At 37.0% G+C, this 25,643-nt stretch overlaps 1 protein-coding gene across 1 annotated transcript in view; it reads left to right on the forward strand.

The window, feature by feature from the left end:
- LOC114359980 (daf-12-interacting protein 1) overlaps window positions 1-25,350 on the forward strand; it is a 43,628-nt gene extending 18,278 nt beyond the window's left edge. Inside the window, exons 2-5 of the mRNA XM_028314530.1 lie at window positions 6,922-7,327; window positions 15,381-16,310; window positions 24,051-24,153; window positions 25,218-25,350. Of these exons, the coding sequence (XP_028170331.1) occupies window positions 7,126-7,327; window positions 15,381-16,310; window positions 24,051-24,153; window positions 25,218-25,347 (1,365 nt within the window). The 5' untranslated portion in view covers window positions 6,922-7,125 and the 3' untranslated portion in view covers window positions 25,348-25,350. The remainder of the gene's footprint in view (window positions 1-6,921; window positions 7,328-15,380; window positions 16,311-24,050; window positions 24,154-25,217) is intronic.
- Window positions 25,351-25,643: the final 293 nt, after the last annotated feature.

Below are 25,643 nucleotides of genomic sequence, written 5' to 3' on the forward strand. Positions count from 1 at the left end.
TGTAGACGTGTTGACGTTAATCATGTTTGGTAATTAAGTCCAGATAGAGAAATTAATAACAAACTAATCAAAATGGCCAATTGTTAGACTCTTTATTAGATTAAATTAACATAAGTCACGTCTGATTTCATTGAACTTGGCTTTGGAAATAAAAATGTTTGTTCCATAGTAAATTTTCCGTTTGTGGAAATATTAACAATGCATGCATTCCATATTATGTACTTGTCTCAATAAGTAAAAGTTGAACAATCAATCTATCCCATCCAATTTCTGAGTAATCGAAACATCTTTACAGTCATTTATCTTACCAGTGTTATGCATAACTTGTGAGATTTCCACATCACCGCCCATTACATTTGTCAGTTAATTTCTAACCGTAAGTTTACGAGCGACCAATTCTCAGTCAATAAAAACTGTTACAGCTAGTAGAAAAGCAATTCTGACTGGTTCTGTGATAACAATCCTCATAAGTTTCGTTAAAGTTTATTAGTTCGTGTTTTTATTGCACTGTTATGTGAGTTATGTTTATGCATTTTCATTTGGACTTAACATTTATCAGTCATTTATAGTCCAGTCTTGTCAGCAGTGGATGTTTTGAGTCGTTACATCGTTCTTACATCTATCTGATGATCAATTTTAAAATGAGTAACAATTTGTTGTAAGCCTATAATAATGGATATTACTTGTAGGTGTAATGCTGTTATAACTGCCCGAAATAAAGTCTATCGTGTTTTGAACTTACAACTTACATTTCGAATTATACTAGCATAGATTAACTATACCCTGTATATTTTTCGTATTTCTACATTTGCCATACGGGTTTCAAATTTAATCAATTTTATTCGGAAAATTAATGTTGGTCAAACCACGTGGTATCCTTCTACGAGTACATTTGTATGCTATTTTAATTTATTCTCACAATACATTATGTATGTTTTGATAGCATATTCACATTTCCTTCCCGTTTTGATTAGGTATTTACTGTCAGTTTGCTTAAAAAGATTGAAATGTTTATAATATTTCGTGATTTTCCTCCCATTATGTTTGGTACCAAATTGAGTATAACAATTGTTTGAATTTGAATAACAATTCACTCACAATGTAAACCACTTGTACTATGTTATAAATTACAAAATAGCTTTCTAAAATTGAATATCCTTAAATGCTGCATTTCAAACACAATCTTCTATAGCACTCACCCCATAGAGGAGTACAACAAACACCGCAGGATGCATTTCCGTAGTTATATTTGTAGCAGGAGGGTTGAGTGCGTTTCCATTTTTGTCACTCCTGGCTGCTTTTGTTTTAACTTTGTCTGTTTTTTGTTTTTCAACTTTGTCGTGTAGTGTTGATGTACCTCGGGGATATTTTGAATAGCCGATTCCTGTATTCCTTTTTTTTTTGTTTTGTGGTTTTTAGTTTCCGCTTATGATTTGGATGGTTTCATTTGGTTACGGCTCGTGGTCGTGGAGTTAGTTTTGGATTTTTGTTAATAGATTTGTTTGTTTTCTTTTCTTTTATGTTATTTTGCTCTTTTCCTATTCGTATCGTTGTGTCATGTTCGTCAATGTTACATGTTATGAAATGATTATTTTCATAACTTACTTACTTAGTTATTAATAAGTTTAATTGCGATGTTAACGATAAATCGCATGCTTTCCCTTGTGTAAGCTGTAAGGTAAATGTGCCAGCATTAATTCCTCGATATTGCTTATTTTCGTAATGGCATCAAAATAATTACTTGGTTGTTATTAGTTTCTCAATTAATTCCAATCGCGTCATAAAACTTTATGACCGACGTTTCGGAGAATTTGCCGTATTATGGAGCTTATGACGGTTCACGCTTTATGCCTTGAGTCATTTCGGTAAGATATACTAATTGTTGTTTGTTTAGTCTGAAGGAAGACCACAGTGTATTGGGAATCAGAATGTTCACAACTTCAATACAGAGACTCATTTTTAACTGCCATAATAGAACAGAAAAAATTATCTTCTGAACCTCTAGAGTTAGAGCTGATATTGTAATTAATATCGATGATAATGTTTATTGGGATACTAATAAGAATTTAACAAAAATATGTAATTCATCATCATCATCATTATCTCAGCCATAGGTCGTCCACTGCTGAACATAGGCCTCCCCCAATGCTTTCCGTTTCCATGTATGATGTCGTCGGTCCACCTTGTAAGTGGACGTCCCACGCTGCCTCTCTTTATTTATACCAATGTCAAGTGGAACTATTGCTTCTCTCTCTGTTGTAGCAGTGTGCTGACTTTCAATTAGCAAAGGCATAATGTACCTGTCTTTCTGTATGTTTGCCTTCGCTTTAGAGTTTGTTGTTATTCGTTTTCGAATTTGTTGTTCCCGGTTCTTCGGGTTGGATGAACCTATTTCTCATTTCAACAGTTACTGCATTTTGTTTTTGTTTTTCGTTTTAATATGGTGGGTATTTAACCGCAATCGCACCTGATGTTCAGTGAATAGAGTCTAAGATGATACATATCTGCCCTGTAACTGCATGTTTACTACTTCAAAGTTATTCATGCAATATCAAAATCCTCGCGGTAAAACTTATTTCCATTAGTCTGTTTAAAGTCCTTGCTTTCGTACAAGTGTTTACAAACATAAATACCCCTGATTCAATATTTCAAAGAGTTTCACTCTTCCTGCTTGCACCCCAGCGAGTTCTCGGGGTTTTTTTCCAGCAATTTCCCAGGAAGCTGTGGTTGTTAAAGTCCTGCGTAGGGTGTCTATGTTTTTGGATGTAAACGATGTGGATTTCATTTAAATTGTTAGTTTTCCATTTCTAACACTACTTGAACACATGAAGGATAGTTTATTAATTTCGGTGAAGTTCAAAATATGGTGGGATAGTGGCATTATATTAGTTTTAGTTTCTAAAATATTATTTTTCACAGTCACTGGCTTTCATGATAATGTTAGTTTTCTATGCCTTTCTAGGCCACTTTTAATTATTCGAAAACATATTACGCCGTTTAAAGCTTTTTTATCAGATTAATAATGAATAAAATAACACAGTTTTTTTCCGAATAAAGTATACTAAAGTGTTATTAACTACTCGATTCCACCAATATCTACCTACCTGGCCACCCTACTTCCCTCCGCTTGCGGTAATGCATTTCGTGCATTTTTCCCTCCCGTCTGGATGACTCGGCGTCCCCCTCCCAGTGAGGTAGGAGGGTAGTATTTACCTCCCTTAACTGGTTCCAAATGACGTTTAAAACTGTCCACCCGACGCTAATTTAATGATGGATCGCTTGAGTGTAAAGTTAAGGTTTCAATTTATGACGTTTTATCAAAGGAACTTACAAATTATTTTCGTTAATTCGAGGAACAGAAACTACACAATGGTAGTCGCAGGCTGTGTCGCAGGAGAGGACGCTAATGAATCTCAAAGGGTTTAATCGTGTCAAAAAAATTCTTGATATTTTGTCCTATCTCTCTAGATAATAGACACCCCTTGGATCGAAATATCTCATCATCATCATTGGATCATTCATACCCGATCCTTTGTTATCTATATGTATAGGCAAATCTTACATTCTCCACGCCAGACGGGATGGGTACACCGCATAGTAAATTTCCTAGTCTTTTCTTTCACAAGAAAAAAATTCTGGAGATTTGAATGCTTTTTCATCCAAACTTGCACTTGTTATTGTCACACTGTTGTGTGAGAGCCATCTGGTGGCGTCCCGGCAGCAAAAGGACGCGTGCGCACGACCGGAAGTGCGGAGGCCGCATCCTCGCGCCGCTTCCGACGCGCGAGCGACGGGCGCGGGAGATTTGATAACAGTTGTGACGAATGCTCTAATGCATTGGTTCCCAAACTTATTTGAGACGCGCCCACTTTCGACCATACAAAAAATTCCGCGCCCGTCAAGATTATTTATTGGTCGTATCGAGCAATCTGGAATGCATTCTCTCAGCGGTCGCAGGTTTCTTACAGATGGCCCGCGCCCCCCTTTAAAGGTCTTTGCGCCCCCCTATTTGGGAACCCATGCTCTAATGAGTATTGGTTACACAATTGTGACGAGAAATGCTGTAGTGCCATTGGTTACAGAATTGGAACGAGAAATGCCCTATTGTTAGTGACTTTTCGAACCCTTCTGGAGCATGAAAAGGTTTTCGGAGCCTCTAAGCTAAATATAGGATTTATCCCCCTTATTAGGGAGTAAAAGTTTAGCTTTTACTGAAACTTGATTCAACATTTTGAACTCCTTGAATTTTTATTTAATTAGGGCTCAAATTAAGCCCTAGCAGTAATTCTTGAAATTAGGAAAGACACTATTTTTCTGCTACTTCAGATATGCGTTCATGGAAGGCCAGCACCTATAATATGTCAAGGTAGGAAAAGGTTGCTTTTTAAACATACCACGTATCACGATATATCGCTTTGGTTTATAACTTGTGCCACGGCCTAGATCCGCGTGCCTTATACAGCTGTTCTAGCATTGAGCTGTCCGCCTGACTGATAGACCGCCATTTGTCCGATAGGGCCGCGGGTTCGCTTCCTATGCCGTGCGGTTATTACGTCTCTATTTGAAGTCACTTTCGTTAAATGTATACATTATGGGTTTTAATGAACTGGTTTTATTCCACGTAACCGTTCTAAGATAGGTACTTTTTATAGTAAAGGTATATTCACAATGCCACGGGGTGTGCGTGAAAAGTGCCTCCTATGTGCATTTGTATGAAACAGACCGGCGCGTTAGACGTGCCTCCACAATCGCATGTTCAGTTAGCGTCAAATTGTTCCTCTCACTCAAAGTTCGCAACACGTCTTTGTCACATTCGGAATATGTAAGGTTGCGTTGTCAATTTTTTGGCCACTTTGGGTGTTTGACAACAATACTTAACCTGTGCATGCAACGTGGCACGCAACATGGTGTAAATGTAACATGTGTCATACATAAGTAAATTACCAAAATCATTCATTAATCATCTAATAAGCTTTTTTATTACACAATACTGTACTAATCACTGTTTTAATCCTTCAAGGCCCGCGAATCTAGACACAATAGATAAAATCAATTGTTATGACATTAATGAATGCCGTCTGGGACTCAAGCGGTTAATCCAAAAATTCGTGTTTTATTAATGAAAAATCTGATTGTAGACTATCACGTGTCATCTCTGCTACTGAGACGGACTGGTCACGCAAGCGAAAGTAAACAATAGTATTACGACCGAAATTAATGCCAAAACCAATAAATCACAGACAACAGATCATTGTCCTACAACTTTTTCATATATGGCTCGAGGACTGTGCAATTAAATTGCAATAATAATTCAATTAGCACTTCAACTGCCCCATTATGTTATTACGGACAGTACCTAACTCAATGCTGTGACAATGCTTATCATCATTTAGCATTGACCTTGGGCGCTATGAATAATCCCGATAGAACAAACGTACATTTACAGGGTTTATTATTAGACGATCCCTGATGTAATAGCACATATTGTTCGCGTACAATGTGACCAATCAAAAGAACATAATTCGTATTGTTTTTGTTCCTTTATGATGACTATGACTAGCATCTAGATCTAGTGAAGGTCGCTGAAGAGTAGGACCGGTCGTTGTAGAAATCCATGGGGGAGCCTTTTGTCCAGCAGTGGACGTCATTTGGCTGAAACGAACTACACTGGTCATCACAAAAATCGGCCCACCTACGTTTTACAGGACGAAGACGAGGAGAACTCGTTTCTACTGACACAATCATGGTGCCCCAACAATATTGGTGTTATTTGAAAGCCCAATAAATATCCTTAAAGAAAAACACATTTAATTTCCTAATAAACGATTAACATATACAATAAATATGACTTGAAAAACTTGAAAAAAGACCTCACTTTGGGCTCACCTCTGGGATCAATTAGACCAATTTTTGTGGTTATAAAACCAAATAATGATGTCACGTGTACTCTTTAACAGATGGATAGCGATTAATACCAACTTAACAGTTTTATAGCCATAAAAGTTGGCTCAAGCGTAACTACCTATTTTTTGAAGAAGTGACTCTGGATTCTTCTACAGACACATTTTTGGGGTAAAAACCTTTCCTTTAATGAAATGAAGTTTAGAACTAGGCTTTTAAATGGTGCCAATATTGGTGGGAAGTGGGGATGCATACGTTTGAAAGTGCTTGTCGCGGGTGGGTCGATTTTTATGATGACCAGTGTAGCATCTAGTACTACTACTGGACGTCTTCGTTCTTTTCAACCTAATGTTGCCCACCTGGAACAAGGACTCAGGATTTCCACAACGAACGGTCCTGCGCAGCCCACATCCAGGTGCTTCCCGCAACCTTCACCAGACCGTCCTCATCGTCATTGAACGTCTAACATTGCATTAACTAGAAAGGTTTATAACGTTACATACTTCCAAACGCTTTATGTATTTTTTATATTCTCTTTTTATGGAACTTAGTCACAGTTGACTATATCACTCCGCCAGTAATTATTACAGTTTAGCTGTGATTTCTTGATAGAATTTCTTTAATTTACCAGATTAAATGGTCCGAATCGGAGCTGCCACTTTTGCAAATACAATCTAACATTAACTTGTAGTTACTTTATTACTATTAATGTTATTCAGACTCGTTACATTGTTCACAGTATTTTCCTGTTTCTACTTAAATATTTCCTCATAGACTACGAAAGCGTTTAATAAATCTTTTATAGGTCTTTTCGCAAAAAAGCACCTGTGACTCAGTTGTTTTCTGACACTGACCCATCCCACTTCACGTTTGAATGCGATACAACAATTTTGTGTTCTCAACTCACCTATTTTTAGCAATTATTTATATCCATTTGTAAGGAATCATGTACGCGGTATAAAAATATATTATGTAGACATTGCCAAGATCGTCACCGCTGATCAAATACCAATTTTGCAGTTCGTGCCAAAAGCTAATGAAAAATGAGCAGTGCAGTGAATCATCACTCAGAAGAGTGAACTAGTGTGGATCCTCGATATTTAATATCGACAAAAGTGAAGTGAAACTCATGCACCCGGATTTCAAAGTGAAGTGAAACCTATGCAACCAGATTTTAAAGTGAAGTGAGACCTATGCAACCGGTCACAAAGTGAAGTGATATAAATGATCGGAATGATGTGGTTCAAGCGTGAACCAAAACCGGTTTCTGAAAAGCCGGTGGAGAATGGAGTGGTGGGGAAACTCCGGAGGAAGAAGGCTGTTCTTCTCAAGCCGACTCGTGAGTCGAGCGAGAGAGAGACTTCTACAGAGAGCGACAAGGAGAGGCGACGGTATTCCGATATACTTGATATGAAAGTGTCACTAGGTAACGTATGATTTGTATTGTTTTCGACATTGGAGTTTCCTTGCCATTTTGAACCAGGTGAAGTAGGTAAGCATTTTGGTTTTTTGATCCCATTTTTAGTGATTTAGGGTACCTACAATAAGTTGACTGTCCTCGTTTAAAATACTAAAGAAGCCTTACTATTTTGATGAGTGTTGTAGTGTAGCGTGTCTTGTTAACATTACCAACGAATTCGGAAGTTTTTTTGTAACCAATTGGATTCACCGAGTATTATCTTCAATTGAAATCGGTTTGCGAAAAAAATAACGGGTCATATTTATTTTCTTAGAGACGTGATGCGGAACGAATCGTAAAATTTTTCAAATTCGTTCCTTCTTGAACGTTTTTTACGATTACACTCAACTCAACTTAATTGTTGAAATAATTGAAGTTGATGGCGGTTTTTGCGTTTTATTGCGGGCGTTATACTGCTTCAATTAGGAAAGAACCACACTGCACTAAATTAAATACATAAGTACTTCATACAGCATATAATATAACTCTTGAACAATATGAGATTAATAATGATGTATTCAATTTTACCAAGCGTAGTTCAAAAGTTGATAAGAGTCTGATCTGTTAATTATTCAGTTCTGATGAATGTCAGTTTAAGATGTTGTTTTAGATAAATGAATAATCAATCATGAATTATTCCTATAGGAAACTGCTTAAAGTTATAATCCTACTTATAAAAAAATAAAGTTATTATTTAATGGATCGATCACGAAGTTTTTACCTGTGTTTTTTTAGCAGAACAATACTTAGCCTTCGTTGGTATGTGGTGTGGTTAAAGCTTTACTTTAAAATGTAGTTTTAAACACTGAAAATGACTCCAAAAGACAATTAAAGTAACTGTTATACGAATAAATCACGGAAGTTATGGCTTGCATTTACATAAAAGGAATTAGCGAATCTTTTTAGGGTCAAAAGTAATTACATTGAAGTTTGTTGATGTATTCGTGCTTCATTTTAATAAGTCGTAAAGGAATTCAGTGAATATTTACTAGCAATGAGTGAAATGTATTTATAAGTAGTTTATGATATTTAAATACATTTTACTTGAAATGTTTTTGAATTCTGATTCCGCAATCCAGTTATTTGTTTTAACAAAATTGTATAATTAGTAAATGTCTTATGTTTACACATTTTATGTTAATTGTTTATGATAGTAGGTATGCTATTTTATGCATGTCCAAACCTAACGCTAAGTTACGTTTGGCCTAATGAGATAACTATCAGAAACAAATCATGTGTTTCCAAAATTATCACTTATAAACAAACAACACATCTAGACTGTGGACTGCAGGCACCGCTCGAGACTGGAGGCTTAAAATAAAGCACATATTGTTCGTTGTTTCCTCACGTCAAAACAAATTGATTTGCGGTGCCCAAACTTTAGCATTCTGCGACCTATTTCATAATAATAACACAAGTTATTAAATCGAATACTTAAAAATTTGCGATATCGTTACTAGAGATGAAACGGATATCCGGTAACTATCCGGTAGGCCGGATATCCGGCCTAAATTTACTATCCGGCCGGATACCGGATAGTAACTCACTATCCGGCCGGATACCGGATATTAAAAAACTACGACAAATTCCTATTAATAAAATGAAATACATTAATCTTTGAGGTAAACATCAATAAAATGGCTTATAATAATAACGGCTTTTATTTAAAGTCTAAGAAGTTACAAAAAAGCCATATTAAGGCCTTTTAAAAATGTAATTAATTTCTTTTTCTGGGCTATTCACTCTAATGACGAATACATAATTTAATAGTAAATATCTGTTAATGTCGAAATATTGCTATTAATAAAATAAGCGTTTTTTTTTTTCACTGATAGTCTGATGCCATGATGCAGTTCAGTCAGATTACGCAGCAAGTAAACTAATTTAATTTTCGCTATTCAATCACACACTCACGATGGCAACCGAAATCGCCCTGACCTGCCCCCTAGACAAGTGGCAAAATCTGACATTCTATTCGGACTGATTCGATTTTCGAAAAGTGTGACTAGTCTAGTCTACTAATAGACCCACTGATCGCGTTCGAAGCACTTGTGCGGCGCTAAACTCGTCACGACATGCAACGAGACAATGGGCCAACTCTGGCCGGATATCCGGTATCCGGTATCCGGCCAAACGACTATCCGTTTCATCTCTAATCGTTACATCCACGAAGACGCGCCCAACCATTTTTCAGCTAATGTTTGAGTGTTATTGGTACACGCTAAATCACCCATGAGTGCAGCACACGCACACTACAATAATGACGCTCGGATTGCTCGAATCAAACTCCCCGCACCCCGCGCTTCCCTCGACCAATTTTTCCCTCGAAAAATTGGTGGGGCGCGTCTTCGTGGATGAAACGATCTATATCTGTACAAAGCTTTTTCAACTGGATTGTTCTCTGGCCCGGGACAGTTCTTTGTTGTACTGTAGTCACTACGGAACAAAATACATCATCCCGCGTAAATTTTTGAAGTGTTTACGTGATGCGGAACACGTTGCTATTGCTAACTCCCATGAGAGCGAGTGCATTCGGTGCGTCCGAACTTTTTTAAGGCGCGTATTTTGATGCAGCTTATATGCGAACTCAGGGATAGATTGTGACAATGAAAGACTGTAACATGTCTTCATCCAATGTTGATTTTAATCATATTACTAGTAAAAGGTACGGATTTAAAATTCAATCGACTTGTTGGGAATAACTGCTTGGGAACCGCTGACCGTGAACCATACTGCAGTTAAAGAACTCATTTTGATTAATCGTTACGTATAAACCCATTGTTTCGATATAGCGTATGATTTACCGCTACGGGTATGTTTACTATGAAATTGTAAAAACCTTCTGTTTTACAGAGTTCCCAGTTAAAAATATAGGTCACGAATATTAGGCTACGCGACTTTGACGTGTGACTCTGTTTTACTCCCTTAGGGGTTGATTTTGCAAAATCCCGTCTTAGTGAGCAACTACGTTCTAAAAGGAACCCCTAATTTGAGACTATAGCACTTGTAGTTTTTGAGATTTGTGATGAGTGAGTCAGTCAGTCAATCAGTGATCTTTCGCTTTTATTTAAATAGATTAAAAAAATTGCATTGTGAGTGCAAAAACAACGTATCTGTGGTTATTTAACTATCAGCCGTTGGTGACAGTGGTGTCGGTCACCGTGGCCTTCAAAGATAAAGCTTTTCACATAACAAAGGCGTGTTAAACATTAGCACTGATAACAACATTGACCATGACTAATTCTGATTTTATTTTTCACAAACTTTTGCCCCCGGCTTTGCTCCAGGGTCTTACACAAGAGAGTAATCGTGCATCCCTCTTAATTCGGTTTGGTTCGTTCGTTCGTTTCAGCCAAATGACGTCCACTGCTGGACAAAGGCCTCCCGCAAGGTTTTTCCAGGCTCTTCCCGCGACCCTTACCAGATCGTCGGTCCATAATTCGGTTTAAAATAAATGAATCCTACTCTTTGTTTTCCATTTAAAACTAATAACAACAAGTAGCACTATTTTATGCGGTTATTTTGTTAGGAAGCGATGTACTAAGGCTGAGTTGCACCACCTAACTTTAACGGTAACTATGACGATAACCGGTGCATTTTGTATGGAGTTTGACAGATTTTTGACGTTGTTCATAGTTAAAGTAAGATGGTGCAACGCAGCCAAAATAAACAATAGGAAATATTCTACTATCTCATCTTCATTGAGGGCACATTTGTATACAAATAAAATACAACATGCTTTCAGTCGTTTCAGGAGTCGTTAAATACCAATACAATACGTGCTGGCTTTTATTCAGCAATGTCGCTCAAATGTCTAGTTTCAAAAATAGAGGACTATTATACATACAGCCTATTTGGCTGTTTTATTACGTATGTATCGTAAAGTTTTGTAAAAATCGATCGAAGTAAAAGACATGCGGGTCAAGGCTCGCATATTCGTGCTTTCTGCACATAACAAATTAATGTCATTTTAGTTACTACTACTCGTAGTTAAGTTATTAACCAATTAATACAAGACAATAACTGTTTACGTGGCGTCTATTTTGTTTATGATACAGTCCGCTTCAATTAGTTCGTACAGGGATGTTATGGACATCTGTAACCGTAACCGTTTCAAAAGTTACGGATAGTTTCGGATGTAGGTAGGTAGTTTAAAATTGTTTTTTTTTTTCTTTGTATAGCATAATTATAAAGACATAATAGCCTGATTGACTTACCTTTACAATGCCATCTAGTATCAATTTTTATTTTTTTATTACTTTTTATTCGAAGTAAAATGTGCGGCCATAAATGAACCGTGTTGGATTTGCAATTTGCATTCTAAAGCACAGCTATCCGTAAACGTAACCGAAACTTTCGGATATCCGAAATAAAAAAAAAACCGAAACCGAAATAATATTATAATTATTCATATATCCGTAACCGTATCCATAACCGAAACTACATATCCATAACATCCCTAGTTCGTAACACCCAAAGTAGCTAAAAAGTCCGCAACACGTCTTTGTTACAATTGGAATAAGGTTGTGTTGTCAAGTTGTCATGTCAACCTTTTGGCCACTTTGGGTGTCACGAATTATTTGACGCTAACTGTACCAATTAAGACTATAGTTTTCCGCGACTTTGTCTACGTACGTTTCTGTACCATATTTAGTCCTAACAAATAAGGTTCTGTTGATGTCTATCAACAACATCTCATTAAATCACCTACGTTTCTATGTTCTTTGTCTTCATATGCAAAGTAATTTAATTATTTTCTTTTATTTATTCTTTCGCTAAAACTACTTTAGTTTGGGATCGAAACTACCCTATAAACTACCCTCAAACTCTGGCATATGGGTTATTTTTAGCTATAATTGTTTCTAGGCGCTTTTGACGATGCTCTTAACTCGTTTTCATAAAGCTGTATACTGGTTCTGTGCTGGTACCCTAAGAATCTAATATTATTTCGAAAAATAAAAACTACGCAGTTAAATTTTTCTCTCCTTCAACTAAATGAAAAGTTTTCTGGCTAAATAACTTTCAACCTTATTCCTATACCATTACGTTGGTATATTTACATTGAATCCACGGTTTTGCATACAAAAGACATGTAAAAAACTTGGATTGGAGCGGTTATTAACCGTCTGGGTGACGTCACAGCACGTAACCGATCGCGTCTCGACTCGGCACATAATTGTTGCATATTTTAATTAAGAGCAGTTTCATATGTAATTAAATAAGTTAGAATAACAGTACATATGTTATTTAATATGTGTAAGCAAATGCAGTAAAACTGTGTGTGTCTCTTTTTAGACACTAACTTTTACGACGACCCCTTTTGGTTTTAATCAATGCAAAGAAAGAAAGCCTAAAAGAGCGGTCACTGACCATAGTCCAGCAGTTCGAAATGAGTTTACAGCTGAAAGTAATTTAAGTTTGCCTCCAAATTTTTTTTCAATCATAGCTTGAACACAATTTCCCTATTTAGGCATATTTAAAAATACTCAAATTAAGCTCGTTCTCAACAAATCGAACCGTTTTCATTGCCGCATGGTCGTATTTTCGTCCCAGTATAACTCGTTTTACCGTCTCCTTCACCCCATCATCCCGTCTCTGTCTGTCGCGCACATCTTTACGCACTACGTCCGCTCGTCGTTTTTTGCGCATTCTGCGGTGACTCACGCGCATTGAATATCTCATTGATTAAACGGTTTTGTTCGGACCTCTGAGGCTGAGGTCTGAGACGGTTTGTATTACGACGCGAATTTTAACGGCTCAATGGTACGTTTTAGGTAGGTAAAGTTATTGTAGATTTTTGGATTTTTAGATTCCAGTTGGAATTTTGATCCGAGAATCCTTCTGATCAAAGGGTTAGTCTCAGGGTGTCAAAGTGTTATAATTTATGATAGACGTACTTACACTAAAATGATAATCAAAATATCTTTCATTTGTGTAACAAACAATCTTCTACTGTTATTTTTTAACTCTAATCGTAGAAAGTCCATATTGTTATATTGTGCTCTGAAAAACAATCTGATAAGTCAAATATTTTGTTGCAAAAGTTCATTCTGAAACGCTACTGATTCTAAAAATTCAACCATGAAAATACTATGCTTTCAAGTTATTTATTTTTATTTCGGCAATAAACAAAAAAAAATGACAAACGATGTGTAAGTAGGTATGGTCTACGTCCATAAAACATAAATCATTATAAAAATAGTAAATTGATAAGTTAATCTTAGTGGGCCATTAAGAAAAGTGATGCTTTAGTTGTTTGTCTGGGAACATTGTCGCCACGCGTACATTGTGGGGTGTATTTATAGTTGACTTATTTTAGTATTGTGCCATACGAGGTTGTTGATACGGTTACATATCGGAAGTACCACGATTGTGAGAACATGGCAGATCTGGTACATTATGTTTAAAAAGTTAATATTTTTTGTTAAAAAACGTAGAAAGTAAAACAAAACTTAGTATAATAATCTTAATCACATAAAATATTAAATTGTCCTGGGAGGCGTATCATAAAAGTCATCAAGTTTAAATTCTCTTACTAGTCTCATCTTATCATGAAGAATAAAAAAATCTATGTAATAAAAGTTCTAAAGCTACTTACTACTGATAAAGCACATTGTTTACATTTTGATTAAATCAAGCTTCTAACAATAACCTCCAGATATTAACAACTGTGCATATTAAACGTCTATTTGTTATTGTTAAGTATGTTTACATTATGCAAGAGTTCACAGCGGTTTACAACCCCAACTTAACTACTAGATAAGATTAAGATTATCTCTTGAGTAACCAGACGAGATGGATCATAAAACGATTCCATGGTGTAAATCCCGAGTATTTGGGCCATCCAGATAACACTGTTGTGAGAGCTCCACTGGTATTACGGGACTATCCCCACTCCTGCAACTCCTGTGTAGCCAGGATCTACAGCTTGACCGCCAATAAAAACCCAACCAGTGAAGGTCAAGTTTGTCTCGAGGGAAAGTAAGGATATTTTTCACAAAATCGCTTGAAAGCACGGACATTTCTTTGTCGCGATAAGATCGTCCATTGGTATTGAAATGTGCTGAAGGTGTAGTGTCACGAGTCAGGAGTTATCCAAACATTCAAATTTTCCCAATGACAATAACAAAATTAAATAAATCAATTTAGGCAATAAATGCAGTCGATGACGTTGTAAACAAAATACGTGAATTGTAAAAGAAATAACTATCGCGGTAGTAGGTATTGCTTATGGGATTCCCAAACGTGTAGGCCTTAAGGTAAATAAATGAGCCATATAATTACGCTGCTTTCGAACTTTTTCGTGGAAACCATTATGTACACTGCATCACGTATATTTTATGTTGTATCATAATAGGACCTATCTATGTACTGTTACAAAATAAATACTACGATACGAAAGTATTCGGGGGTTGCCTAATCTCGTAATTAAAAAACAAATTATTTCCTCTGGTTGAAGGGAGACAAAATTTCACGTTACGCTAACTCAGTTACCAAATAAGGCTAATACAATACATACTAATGAGACTTTCTAGAAGTCCCACCACTTACCCATAAGTCCGACTTCATGGACATTATTTTACAGCGTTTACCAACCTATCGGTAATTTATTCCAAATGTTGTAAATGTTGGGACACAGTCCCATGTAACCGTACTTTCGCCACGCTCGAGTTTGACAAAACAAAACGCGATTTACATAAAATTTCCTCGTGCGCCGGCGCAGCATCTGAAGCTAATCGTCTTCAAATCCACGCTCGTTGCGTAGAAAGTTCGGTCGCACGCCCATTAAACAACCGACAGTCAACTTATTGTATGTTAATACAAATTAAACGTTTTTATAACCGTATTGAGTCATGCTCCCGACATCACCAATCAATCGTCGAAACACTTTTTACAGATCAGGTCATTGTCTTACTTTTTACCTTCATTATGACTAACAGCAATTATTTCATCGTTCAATGGCAAGGAAACTCGATTGTAGTTTAATTGAGTGATTTTAAAACAACAATCGTTTCAACAGAAAGAAGAGATGAAAGTGATGAATCTCTGTACGAGTCAGCAGATTGCCACAGCGACGCAATATCAGCCAGCGATGATGCTCTGCCAAGGCTCGGCAAAACACCAACCCTCAGCAAAGAATCTCTTAAACTAGCAGTTACAGATGAAGAAGTCGACATTACTAGAAATAAGAAAGGACACAGAAAAACCATGTCACTATCAAATCCACTAGAAATAGTAAAAAATTTGGGAGATGAGTGGTTTGAGTCGGCAAAGAAAGATCTTGAAAAATGCTCCGATAAGAAGAAATCAAGGGAAAGCCTTTGGAGTGAAGAAGACAGAGATTCCATTCACGGTTCCAATATGAAATTGGATCAAATAAGAAAGAATAGCAAGAAAGAGGACAAAAGTCAGTCCAATAGCAGAAAGAGCAGTACCACAGATGCTCCTAAAAGGAAAAGCAGCAAAGGTTCCTCTGTCAGTGCCTTGAATCTGTTTAGACGAAAAAAGACACCGACTTCAATGAAACCAGTTGAAGTTCTATCAGAAGATGCCGTAGACAAAGTGTATAGCATCGAAGAGATTCTTCATTCGACGTTATTGTTTTTGGAAGGAGAGAAGCGTCACGCAGCTACTTGTGACATCAAACCTCCACAAGAGACAGACTCTGATGATGAACCTCCTACTCCCAAGATATTGGGAGAGCATAGAAGAAGACTGAGCAGACAGACTTCCAGAGGGAAAAGCAAAGTCAGAGGGAAGAGTCAGTCTGTCAAAGTTAACACGTTGAGAAAATCTCACAGTGGGACGTTGAAGAAAGCTAAAAAGAAGAGCGCCAAGACTCCATCCATTGGCAGGAGCAGACAAGCGAGCATCGTGGAACAGACCCCGGTTCCGAAGAAGAAGAATTCGGACTCGGTGAAACACAGTTCCTGGTTTAGCAGTTCTAGAGGTGAGTTCATGGCTTGTTTACTTAAAGTGGATCCATAACAACTTGACGGCCTTTATAGCTCATTAGGTTTTCCTTGTAATCTGGTCACGTTTTTGATGTTTCAGTAGCGTTCAATACTAGGCTAAGTATTTGCGCTATTGAATTGATTTATGTGACTATAGACGTATTTATCATTTTTGATAAAATTTCTCATAGATATTTTATTGTACCGTATAGAAGTCATACTGATACACAGTCTTTTTTAAATACTTTGCACAACTCCCATACTCGTCTTGTGATATTCCAAACAATTATAGTATTCTCAATAATAGGCTGACCTCATCAGCCTCACATGAATAGCTGTCGCCTCTATGGAATATGCCGGTAACTTATGTGTCACTTAATCATCGATCAACGAACCGTCTGTAACGGATGCGATCGTATCATGCGCACTTTAAATGGGTCTTTAAATCATTTTGTAGTCTCTTATATTCGCTTAGAATTTTAATATATTAATTTTATTATACCTAGTAGTGTAAGTATTTTACAAAACACTGTGTTTTCATGTATATCGTTGATTGATTTTTCTTTCCAATCATTTATAAACCACTGGAATGTAATTTCGGCATGTTTGGTATCTTGACTTTGAGAGTCCTTTCCTTATAGCCATAGCAGACGGCATTTTCCTGTTTTGAATATAGGTACTTTGTTTGTTCGGATCAGGTTTTGCATATTTTATGCTTCCTGATTTCAAGCGGCAGACATACAAAAACGTGAACTCGTGATTCTCTTTCCGTCATACTTATGGCTTTCTCTCTGATATCGTAGTCTTAACTTTTTTAATACACGTGTAAACTAATAAAGCGTAGCATAAAAAATGAAGAAATTAGCTCATTCATTAAATCTAGCCACATAGTCCGAGCCCGAACTGGGTGACACCCATGACTGGCACGCAAAAAGTCGTACCGTCCGTCAGTTTGACGTTTGTCGGTCATGGGGTCAGCCTGCCTCTGTAGATCTATCGGATTTATTACCGATATATTTCTATAAACTTTGTGCCATCAGTTTCAGAGCAATGTACCTAATGCTAATTCGTAGAATTCTGTCGTCTATTATTTTCATAACTTTTAATCTTTCCTGCGGTAATAGTTTTTGGAATCGTGGATGGCTCAGCTAGGGTAAGTAGGGAAATTTTGTACACTTACTACTAAGAAATGTATCACTTTAATCTCTTGTTTACTTTATAGGGTAAACCGTATAGCTATTGCCCACTTAAAGATTTCAAACACATTGAAATGAAAAATTAAAGAAAGTATTTTAATTATCGACCATTTATGACTTTTTTCTTATAACTCAATAAACTGTTAGACAGAATATTAACAGTTTTTAGTTAAAACTTACGTAACTTAGAAAATATTGAAATAAATTTAAAATCCTCCAAAAAGTACAGTCATTGCCCATTACTTACACTAATTGCCCACATCAAAGCACAGTAATTGCCCAGTATCTTAAAACAAAATAATCAATTTGAAAATGACAAAATAGGCTTTAAATAAACAAAACAAAACATTAAATTTAAATTCTAGTAGTACAGACTACAAAATTTCAAAATAAATTGCGTTTGGCCTTATTAACATATTATCAAATATTTCTTGAGCTGATGTTGATGAGTCAGAATCGGTAGAGACAGAATCGTCTAGGTACTTCAAAACATAGATGACGGAAAAATTTGAATTTTATATGTACATTTTATATGTATTTATTTTTTTATCTTCTTTGATATCAGTTCAAGTGGTTGCTCAGAATGTTCAATTAGCTGTTGGTTATTCTTCCCTAAAGTTGTATCTATTTCCTTACAATTAACATTTTCACTAGTAGATTTAACGTAGGATTTTCATTTTTTGTATTTGCTTTTGAATTTTTATCAATGTTTTCAAGCCAAACCATATTTTTCAGCAATTTATCTTGTAGATAAATTGTTGGATACATCTTGTACAGCTTCGATCGCTTTTTGCAAATTTTCTATGCTATATTGAACTTTTGGAGTCTTTGGCATACTGATATTGAAACATTAAAAGCCATTTCAATATTTATGCCTGTAAATTGCAAAACAAGTCTAGCAATGAGCAACTTAAACACTGCTACTGCATGGTGGCAACACTCTAATAATAATTGCCATGGGCAATAACTATACATTAACATATGGCAATAACTGAAATGATGGTGGGCAATAACTAAAAATATACAGATTTACGTGCAGTGATTACCCACTGTTAAAATGACCGTTAGAAATCAAATTTTATCAGTTATTTTCATTGATAATGGAGAAAACACTTATTATTTCATCATGACTATACACCATTAGTTGAATATTAAAAAACTTGCAAAAAAAATTTAACCTCTAAGCAAGTAATTCCTTAGTAAAATTGTTAAAGTCTTTACCTGTTTGAGTAACATTTTCACCCGTCTTGACAAAATCCGCCATAACTGTTTTTTTTAGTGTTTCCTATTGTAAATTTTAAATCTACTGTACATTGATCTCGGAGCCATCTACCTAGTAAATTCAAATCTAACTAGAATGATTCAAAGTCAGCACCTGACAATATTATTCTTAAAGCGGGCAATCACTACCAGTGGGCAATCACTCTCTGGTTTACCCTATATGTAAGTCATTAACATTTGACCTTCCATTGGTCATGTACGCATAAATGCCCATTCCAACCACGCCTGCAACCTTGGGCGTTGATCAAGATCAAACGAATCCTGTTTCAAAACCTGTATCAAAGCTGAATTGTCTTCTCTGACTAGATAAACTATCCGATGCCCCCTACCAAAATAAAAGCAACGGGCGTTCAAATCCGTTACAACCTTCCTCGCCATCAGTATGCGCGAGCGCACCCGCGCAGGAAGCGTATAAATAGTGGCCACCTTCTGAATCACCGCATTGTCTTGGTTCGATTCCCGGCTGTGCTAATTTGGGAATGGTTAATTGAATCGATTGTGACTCTTCACGTGGGTTGTTTTTGTGACCTTTGGATTAAATTGCATCTTAAGTTGCATTACTTTTGTATAGCCTTTTGTTGTTTACTTGAAGCTCTTCTGTTTCGGCGCAGAATGACGTTTTTCTAAGCTAAATGATCTCATCATTGCCACATTATCCTTATTGACTTTGTGATGCTAATAAAGAACTATAGAACACTCATATTTGCATTAGTTCTCAAGATATTGTTTTAAACTTTCATGGTCACTAACATAATAATTATTATTCACTGGATTGCTAACATGTACCTTAATTTCGAGTTTCCGATATTTCGATACTGTTGCAAGTTTGCAGTTCTCAAGAGATTCACAATACATGTCTTAAATAACTTTTTGTCTCGCTACATCGGTTGTTGTTAATTGAAATAATTTAGAGTTCATAGATCTTCTCAGTGAGTAAATGTTACACGACCAGTTAGTTAAATAACAGTTATATTATTATGTACTGCAGTTTTTTATTTTACTTAATAATTTCTTTATGATAAAGTATTGCTCACTTGCGTAATCGGGCTTCCCCAAACTCCGTAGGGCACCATAACACCTCATTGAAACCCAACCCATCATCGTTACGACTATTTTGATTCCACATCATCCTCGCTCACACAAGTGGCTGGCGCACCAACTCCGTACCCAATTGATATGCGGGTTGGCGTCCAATCGAGGAGCGTGACGTAATTTGCGCGTGCGCCTTGTTTTGGGATGCGTTAGATAGCGATGTGAAATCATTGTTTGTTTTTGCAACAATCAAAGTCGTATTTTCTTATATAGGCCTAAATTGTACCACAGCTTCCCGATCCTTTAAGGCTGTGTTGCACCACCTAAGTTTAACCGTTACTGTAACGATAACCGGTGTTTTTGGTATAGAGTTTAACAGACTTTTGTCGTTTGTTTAAAGTAAGATGGTGCAACCTATCCTAGGTATCGAGCCATAGATCAATCTGTCAGGCCAGAAGGGTTATTGGAAAATATAACTGCATGCTTATGGTTCTGATCCAAAAAATGAATTATGATTGTCCAGAGTATGAATTATCCTGATTGCTTCGTTAGTTTTGTCTCAGTTTGTCACAGTTCGTTAGTTATTTGTTTTGGCGGGTGATGGTGACCCCATTTGCATTTTGTTTCATTTACAATAATGGCCTTCGGTGTAGGCCTAATTGTTATTCCTTGGGATACGTCCTTGCAATTGAAATAGGCTTTTGTTACCAAGGATATTCATGATATTTTATATTTGATTTCAAGTTTGCTCGCATCTTATACTTTCAAAGTAATTGAGTCGCCGCGCCGTTAAATACTGCTGAGGCATATCACTCGTATTTGGTAATTTGAGATTATTTTTGTTACTTTATCACGACAATAAATGTCGTGTTGCTCGACTAATACGTATACGCAATTGTATTAATTTACAAAAGCGAGCACGAGAAAGCGAAACCACTGGCAATTAGTTCGGTGTGTTTGATTTAATTGAGTTTTGTTTAACAGCATTTTTTGCAACACATTATTGAATGTTCTGCGGTCTGCTGCCTCTGTATCAATGAAAGGGAATCATGCTCAATGGAGAGAGACGCGCCGATCCAATTATTTTTAAAATTAGGACTTTTAACTTGAGTGTTATGACTAAAGACTTATTTAAACGCTTTGTAATAAAAATGACTTAGAAAATATTTTTGGAGAAGTATAATTTAGATCGGTTAAAGACAAAACTTTATATGAGAGCCAAGAATCATCATTTAAATTGAATAATCCTGTGATAGATTTAACCGGCTATACCGTTACAACTGAAATAGCCACTTGTACGATAGACAAAACATTACAGCACCATTCAAACCAAGGATAGCTCTGACGTCTTCCATCAAGCGTTTCAATGATTCCATTGCATTTATACTCGGCATTATAAATAAACAGAACCGTTCATTCATTCCATATCTTGCTGAGAAGTTTCCATTCACAATTTTCATTCATTCGCTCGGTTTTCGCATGCGATGTTTACTTTACCTTTCGCGTGTTATCGTGCGGAGTTGTAAATATCCTCCTTAATGCTCGACTGTTTTGTGTTTCGGCTGTTGCGTTGGAGGGAGGATCTCGTGTTTTTGCATCAGTGGGTGTAATGGTTTTTGAGATGATGGATTTCGGTGGATTCCTAAACTTTTAGCGATAGTATTCTCTATCTATCTCAATTTATTCGTCAAGATTGTAAATCATTGGTCAACAAGTAAAAGTGAATTTTTCCTTTCACTCTAAGCGATTTTCGTGACAGCTACAATTGTTGTTATTAGTTAATTCACTATTAGGAGCTACAAGTATTTGATGTCATGTTCAAGTCTTAATTGATCTAGATTTTTATCTTCAATAATTTTTTTAAGTTCTCAAATAATTGTAATTAAGATTTAAATTTTTCTTTCAATCTGTCTAAAGACGAGGCTACCACAAAACATTTTAAAATTGTTACTGATTGACACATTGATTACAGTTTACAATTCAAATTTTCAATTAGCATTTGCAGAAATTCGATATTGGACAATGCTCATTCTGTTGTTCTCGCCATGTAAACTCGGGAGATGTTTTTCTAAAATCATCGATTCACATACTATATTGGTTTTAGAAGTATATTTCTTTATGCATCAATTGGTTTTATTTCCGGCGGGGCGAAACTCTAGCTGGACTGATTATTTCCTGTAATTTAGATTGTTCCCTCCCTGCTCTTACCTTGCCTTGTTCTGCATAAAAAATGTTGTCATCTCTTCTCTAATCAGTACTTAAACTATCAGCTTATCGTCTCAAACCCATAATAGTAACAGTCCAGTAGATGCGCTGCCGATAGCGACTCGTCACTCAGTGAGGTCATCTCTAATTATGTGTGAACGGTTGGTTCTACGCGCACGCACACAATCGTCGCTCGTGTGTTGACTTAGGGTGGCCACAACGGCCAATACATTTGCTTATCTTTCTCTGGTCTGGTTTCATACATACTTAACTAAAGTAAGGGTCCGTTCGTCCCATTACAAGGTACTGGTTTAACACCATCTCTATAGAGTCCCTCTACTATACCGCTCCTCTCAGGCATTGATAGAGTCGCATCATTTTCTTAAGGTAGGTACAATAACTGGAACCAGTGCCCATACCATATGAAAATGTATTCCATCGATCGATATAGCTCCGATCATATGGCTCCGAGTCGATAAACTTCAGCGCCACCAGACATATGCCTTGGAGAACACGTTAACTTGTCAATCAATTCAGACGTATGACGGTGGCTTATGAAGTTTCACACCCAGGGATTAGGCAGCCCTTGCCAGACCAGAAGTTTCCGCTCGTGTTAACTTTGACAGTAAGCTGGCTGTTTCACGCCGGCTGCGTTAAACGGCGTGAAATACATTTAAATGCGAATTATGTATAGGTTCGAGGTATTTCCTTTCATCGCGGGCTCGTTCGACGTGTTAACAATTAATTTTTATTATTTTTTAATGTCACAGTTCAGTGTGACAAGGTTGTCGATAAAGTTGTAGTTGATGTCATTTTATTTAGTTTTTCCTTTTTTTATCCTTAGTTGGTTTTAGCAACTCATGATAACGTTCACCTATTAATTCCGTTATTAACATTGTTACGTACCGGTAAGCTGTATTTTACAACAAAAAACTGATGATTTTTTATTAAAGAAGTTTTTTGTTCCTTTCGAATAGCTGCTTAGTCAAGGTGAAGTTGGTTGATAGATATTTTTTTATAAAATAACATTATGTTCAAGTTTTTGATTCTGAGTTACTAACCGGTTCTATAATGTGCGTTCTACTAGATTATTATGACACATAGAGTCTTTTATCTGTACTTATTCTGGGCGCTGAAATAGACATGATTACCTAGCCACTGCGATCTATTATACTAATCTATTGGTGGCTCAACTAAATTTAAATATAACTGACAGGGACAAACTTGGCAACTATTAACCCATCGAAATTAATACATTATAATTATCCAATTTAACGTCAAATTTAGAGACGATATCGGACAGGAAGGAAGCTTCGGTCGTCAGCGGCCGGTCAGTCACTTATCAGGAGCGCTGGAATGTAGTGGTATTATGAAGAACATGAACCGTTAAGATGTTTAGTACAATATGTGGACAGTTTTGACAATTAGTGTTTTGTTGTGGTGGCCATCTAGTTCATGCGATGATTTGTGGTATATCTCCTTCTTTCTTATTTTACCTTTGAAACATACTCGATTTTGCGACAAAGCTCGCTACAACAATGATTACAAGTCACTTTGGGAGGTGTTTTTCTTTGCACAAGCAGAATTTATGAATTTCTTCTTTCTCCAGGTTCGAGTATGTATACAGACGACAGCACATTAAGCTAAATCATCCTAATATTGCAATAATAAGTGCTATTTTGAACGGTTATTGATGTGCTTTCGACTGTACTAATGTATACCCCTCCGTGGTTAAAATGGGTTATTCCATATTACTCTGTGCAATGAATGTTACTCTGTGGTAATGCTTATTACTCTACGAAATGATTTTATTACTCTGTAGTGTTTGTATAGTTTGCAGTTTGCACACAACACACAACTATGGAAATGCATCATTTAAGCGAGCTAGGATAAACTAACTTAGCTTAGTTCTTGGTCTGCATCCTGCATAATGAGGTACCTACTCAATCAGGATAAGTCGATCTTTTTCAAACCACCGCTATCTTCAAGATCAAAGCATTAATGTGTTTTTTCTCTTCCCAGGAGAGTCGAGGAGAGAGGGTTCGGCTGAGGAGCAGACGGCACCCGATGCTGACGTGGACACCAGCGACACAGCCACCAAGGACGTGCCCGACAAGGACAACAAGTGAGTTGGGAATTACTGTCACTGTCAATGTCAATAGTACAGTAGGCATATGATTGGATAGTCAGCATGGAGACACCTGGCAAGGACTACAAGTGACTTGGGATTTACTGTCTCTGTCTGTCACTGTCAATACTCCAGCAGCTCGTTTGACTGAGGATCACATTCTTTCTTAGTAAGTCAACCGTCTCCAAGGAGACGAATGACAAGGATAAGCCTGACTTGCAAGCTTTCAAGAAGAGAGCGTATCTTCACCTTAAAGGCCGGAAACGCACATGTAACGCCCCTGGGACTGCGGGTGTCTATGGGCGACGGTAATCACTACCATCAGGTGAGGTGTGAAAACAAGTGAGCTGGACACAGTAGTAGGCCCCCACCATCACCACACAATGTTGTCTTCCGATGGACGTGATAAAGTGTATTTTCCCGGTCAACAGTCGGTGATGAACTAAAAAATGGGCTACTGCGTGAACACCACAGGCCATGCTATGCTACGACTCTTGAAGTGTGCCAAAAACTGATAACTTTCCGATTACGCGCCGATTTGTAGTTGCAGTCATTCACCATATAAATAGGATTACTACTCTGTACACATTCGCGTAGTGTACTGGAACCTTTTAGGCTGCTGACTGACCAACAAATGGCAATGCCAGATTTTGTATGAAAGGTGGCGTCTTTTCTTTTTCGCGCGGCCATCGACCAAACTTTTTTTTGATTACAAAATAGTGTAATAAACCAAACTTACTATGGCATGTATACCTCTAAACTCAGTCTGAACTGAGTTACGAGCATTAGAAGTTTGATGATTTCACATACAAGCTTTGCTTTTTGCGCGCAAGTTTTGTAATCAAAAAACTAGGTTTGATCGATGGCCGCGCGAAAAAAAAGAAGCCAATTTCCGGCATTGTCTTTTAAACCTTGGTGAGAGTTCTTCAAATTAATCCTTAAAATTCAGCTTCTAATCTTATTAATTTTTAATTATTTTTTTTTATTTACTGAAACATTGAATAGTTGGTATTGGCACACTTTTTGGAACTTGTGAATCAACAAAACTTTTCCTATTACAGTTGGCGAGCGCCACCTGCCGCGCGCGGCGTGAACCGAGCGGAGAGCTGCCGCGAGCGAGACGCGCCGCGCCGCGGCAAGCACCGCAACGCCTCCGACCCGAACCGCCTCACCGCGCACACCAACCAGTGAGTTGCTTTTGTTTAGTACGCAGTTCGCGGCGCTGGTCATAGATGGCGCTAAATGTGACTTCTGCTGTGAACCAACTTTTTAGTGGTAGGTTACTACCTAATGTGTGAGAGGATTTTTTCATTACAATGAGCAGGTGATAATAGCACTTTAAATGCACTTTTTAATTCCTAAAAGAATTATGGAGCACTGTGTTAGGTCTAAATTCCTCGTGCGGATAAATTTAAGCCTTTTCAATTAGGGTTTTCGCGAATGAAAGATCCGCTAGATGACGGGACATGGATGTGGGGTCTGACTGC

The sequence above is a fragment of the Ostrinia furnacalis genome, unplaced genomic scaffold (assembly GCF_004193835.3).
Source record: "Ostrinia furnacalis isolate ACB-3 unplaced genomic scaffold, ASM419383v2 OfSCF4779, whole genome shotgun sequence".
NCBI lineage: Eukaryota > Metazoa > Arthropoda > Insecta > Lepidoptera > Crambidae > Ostrinia > Ostrinia furnacalis.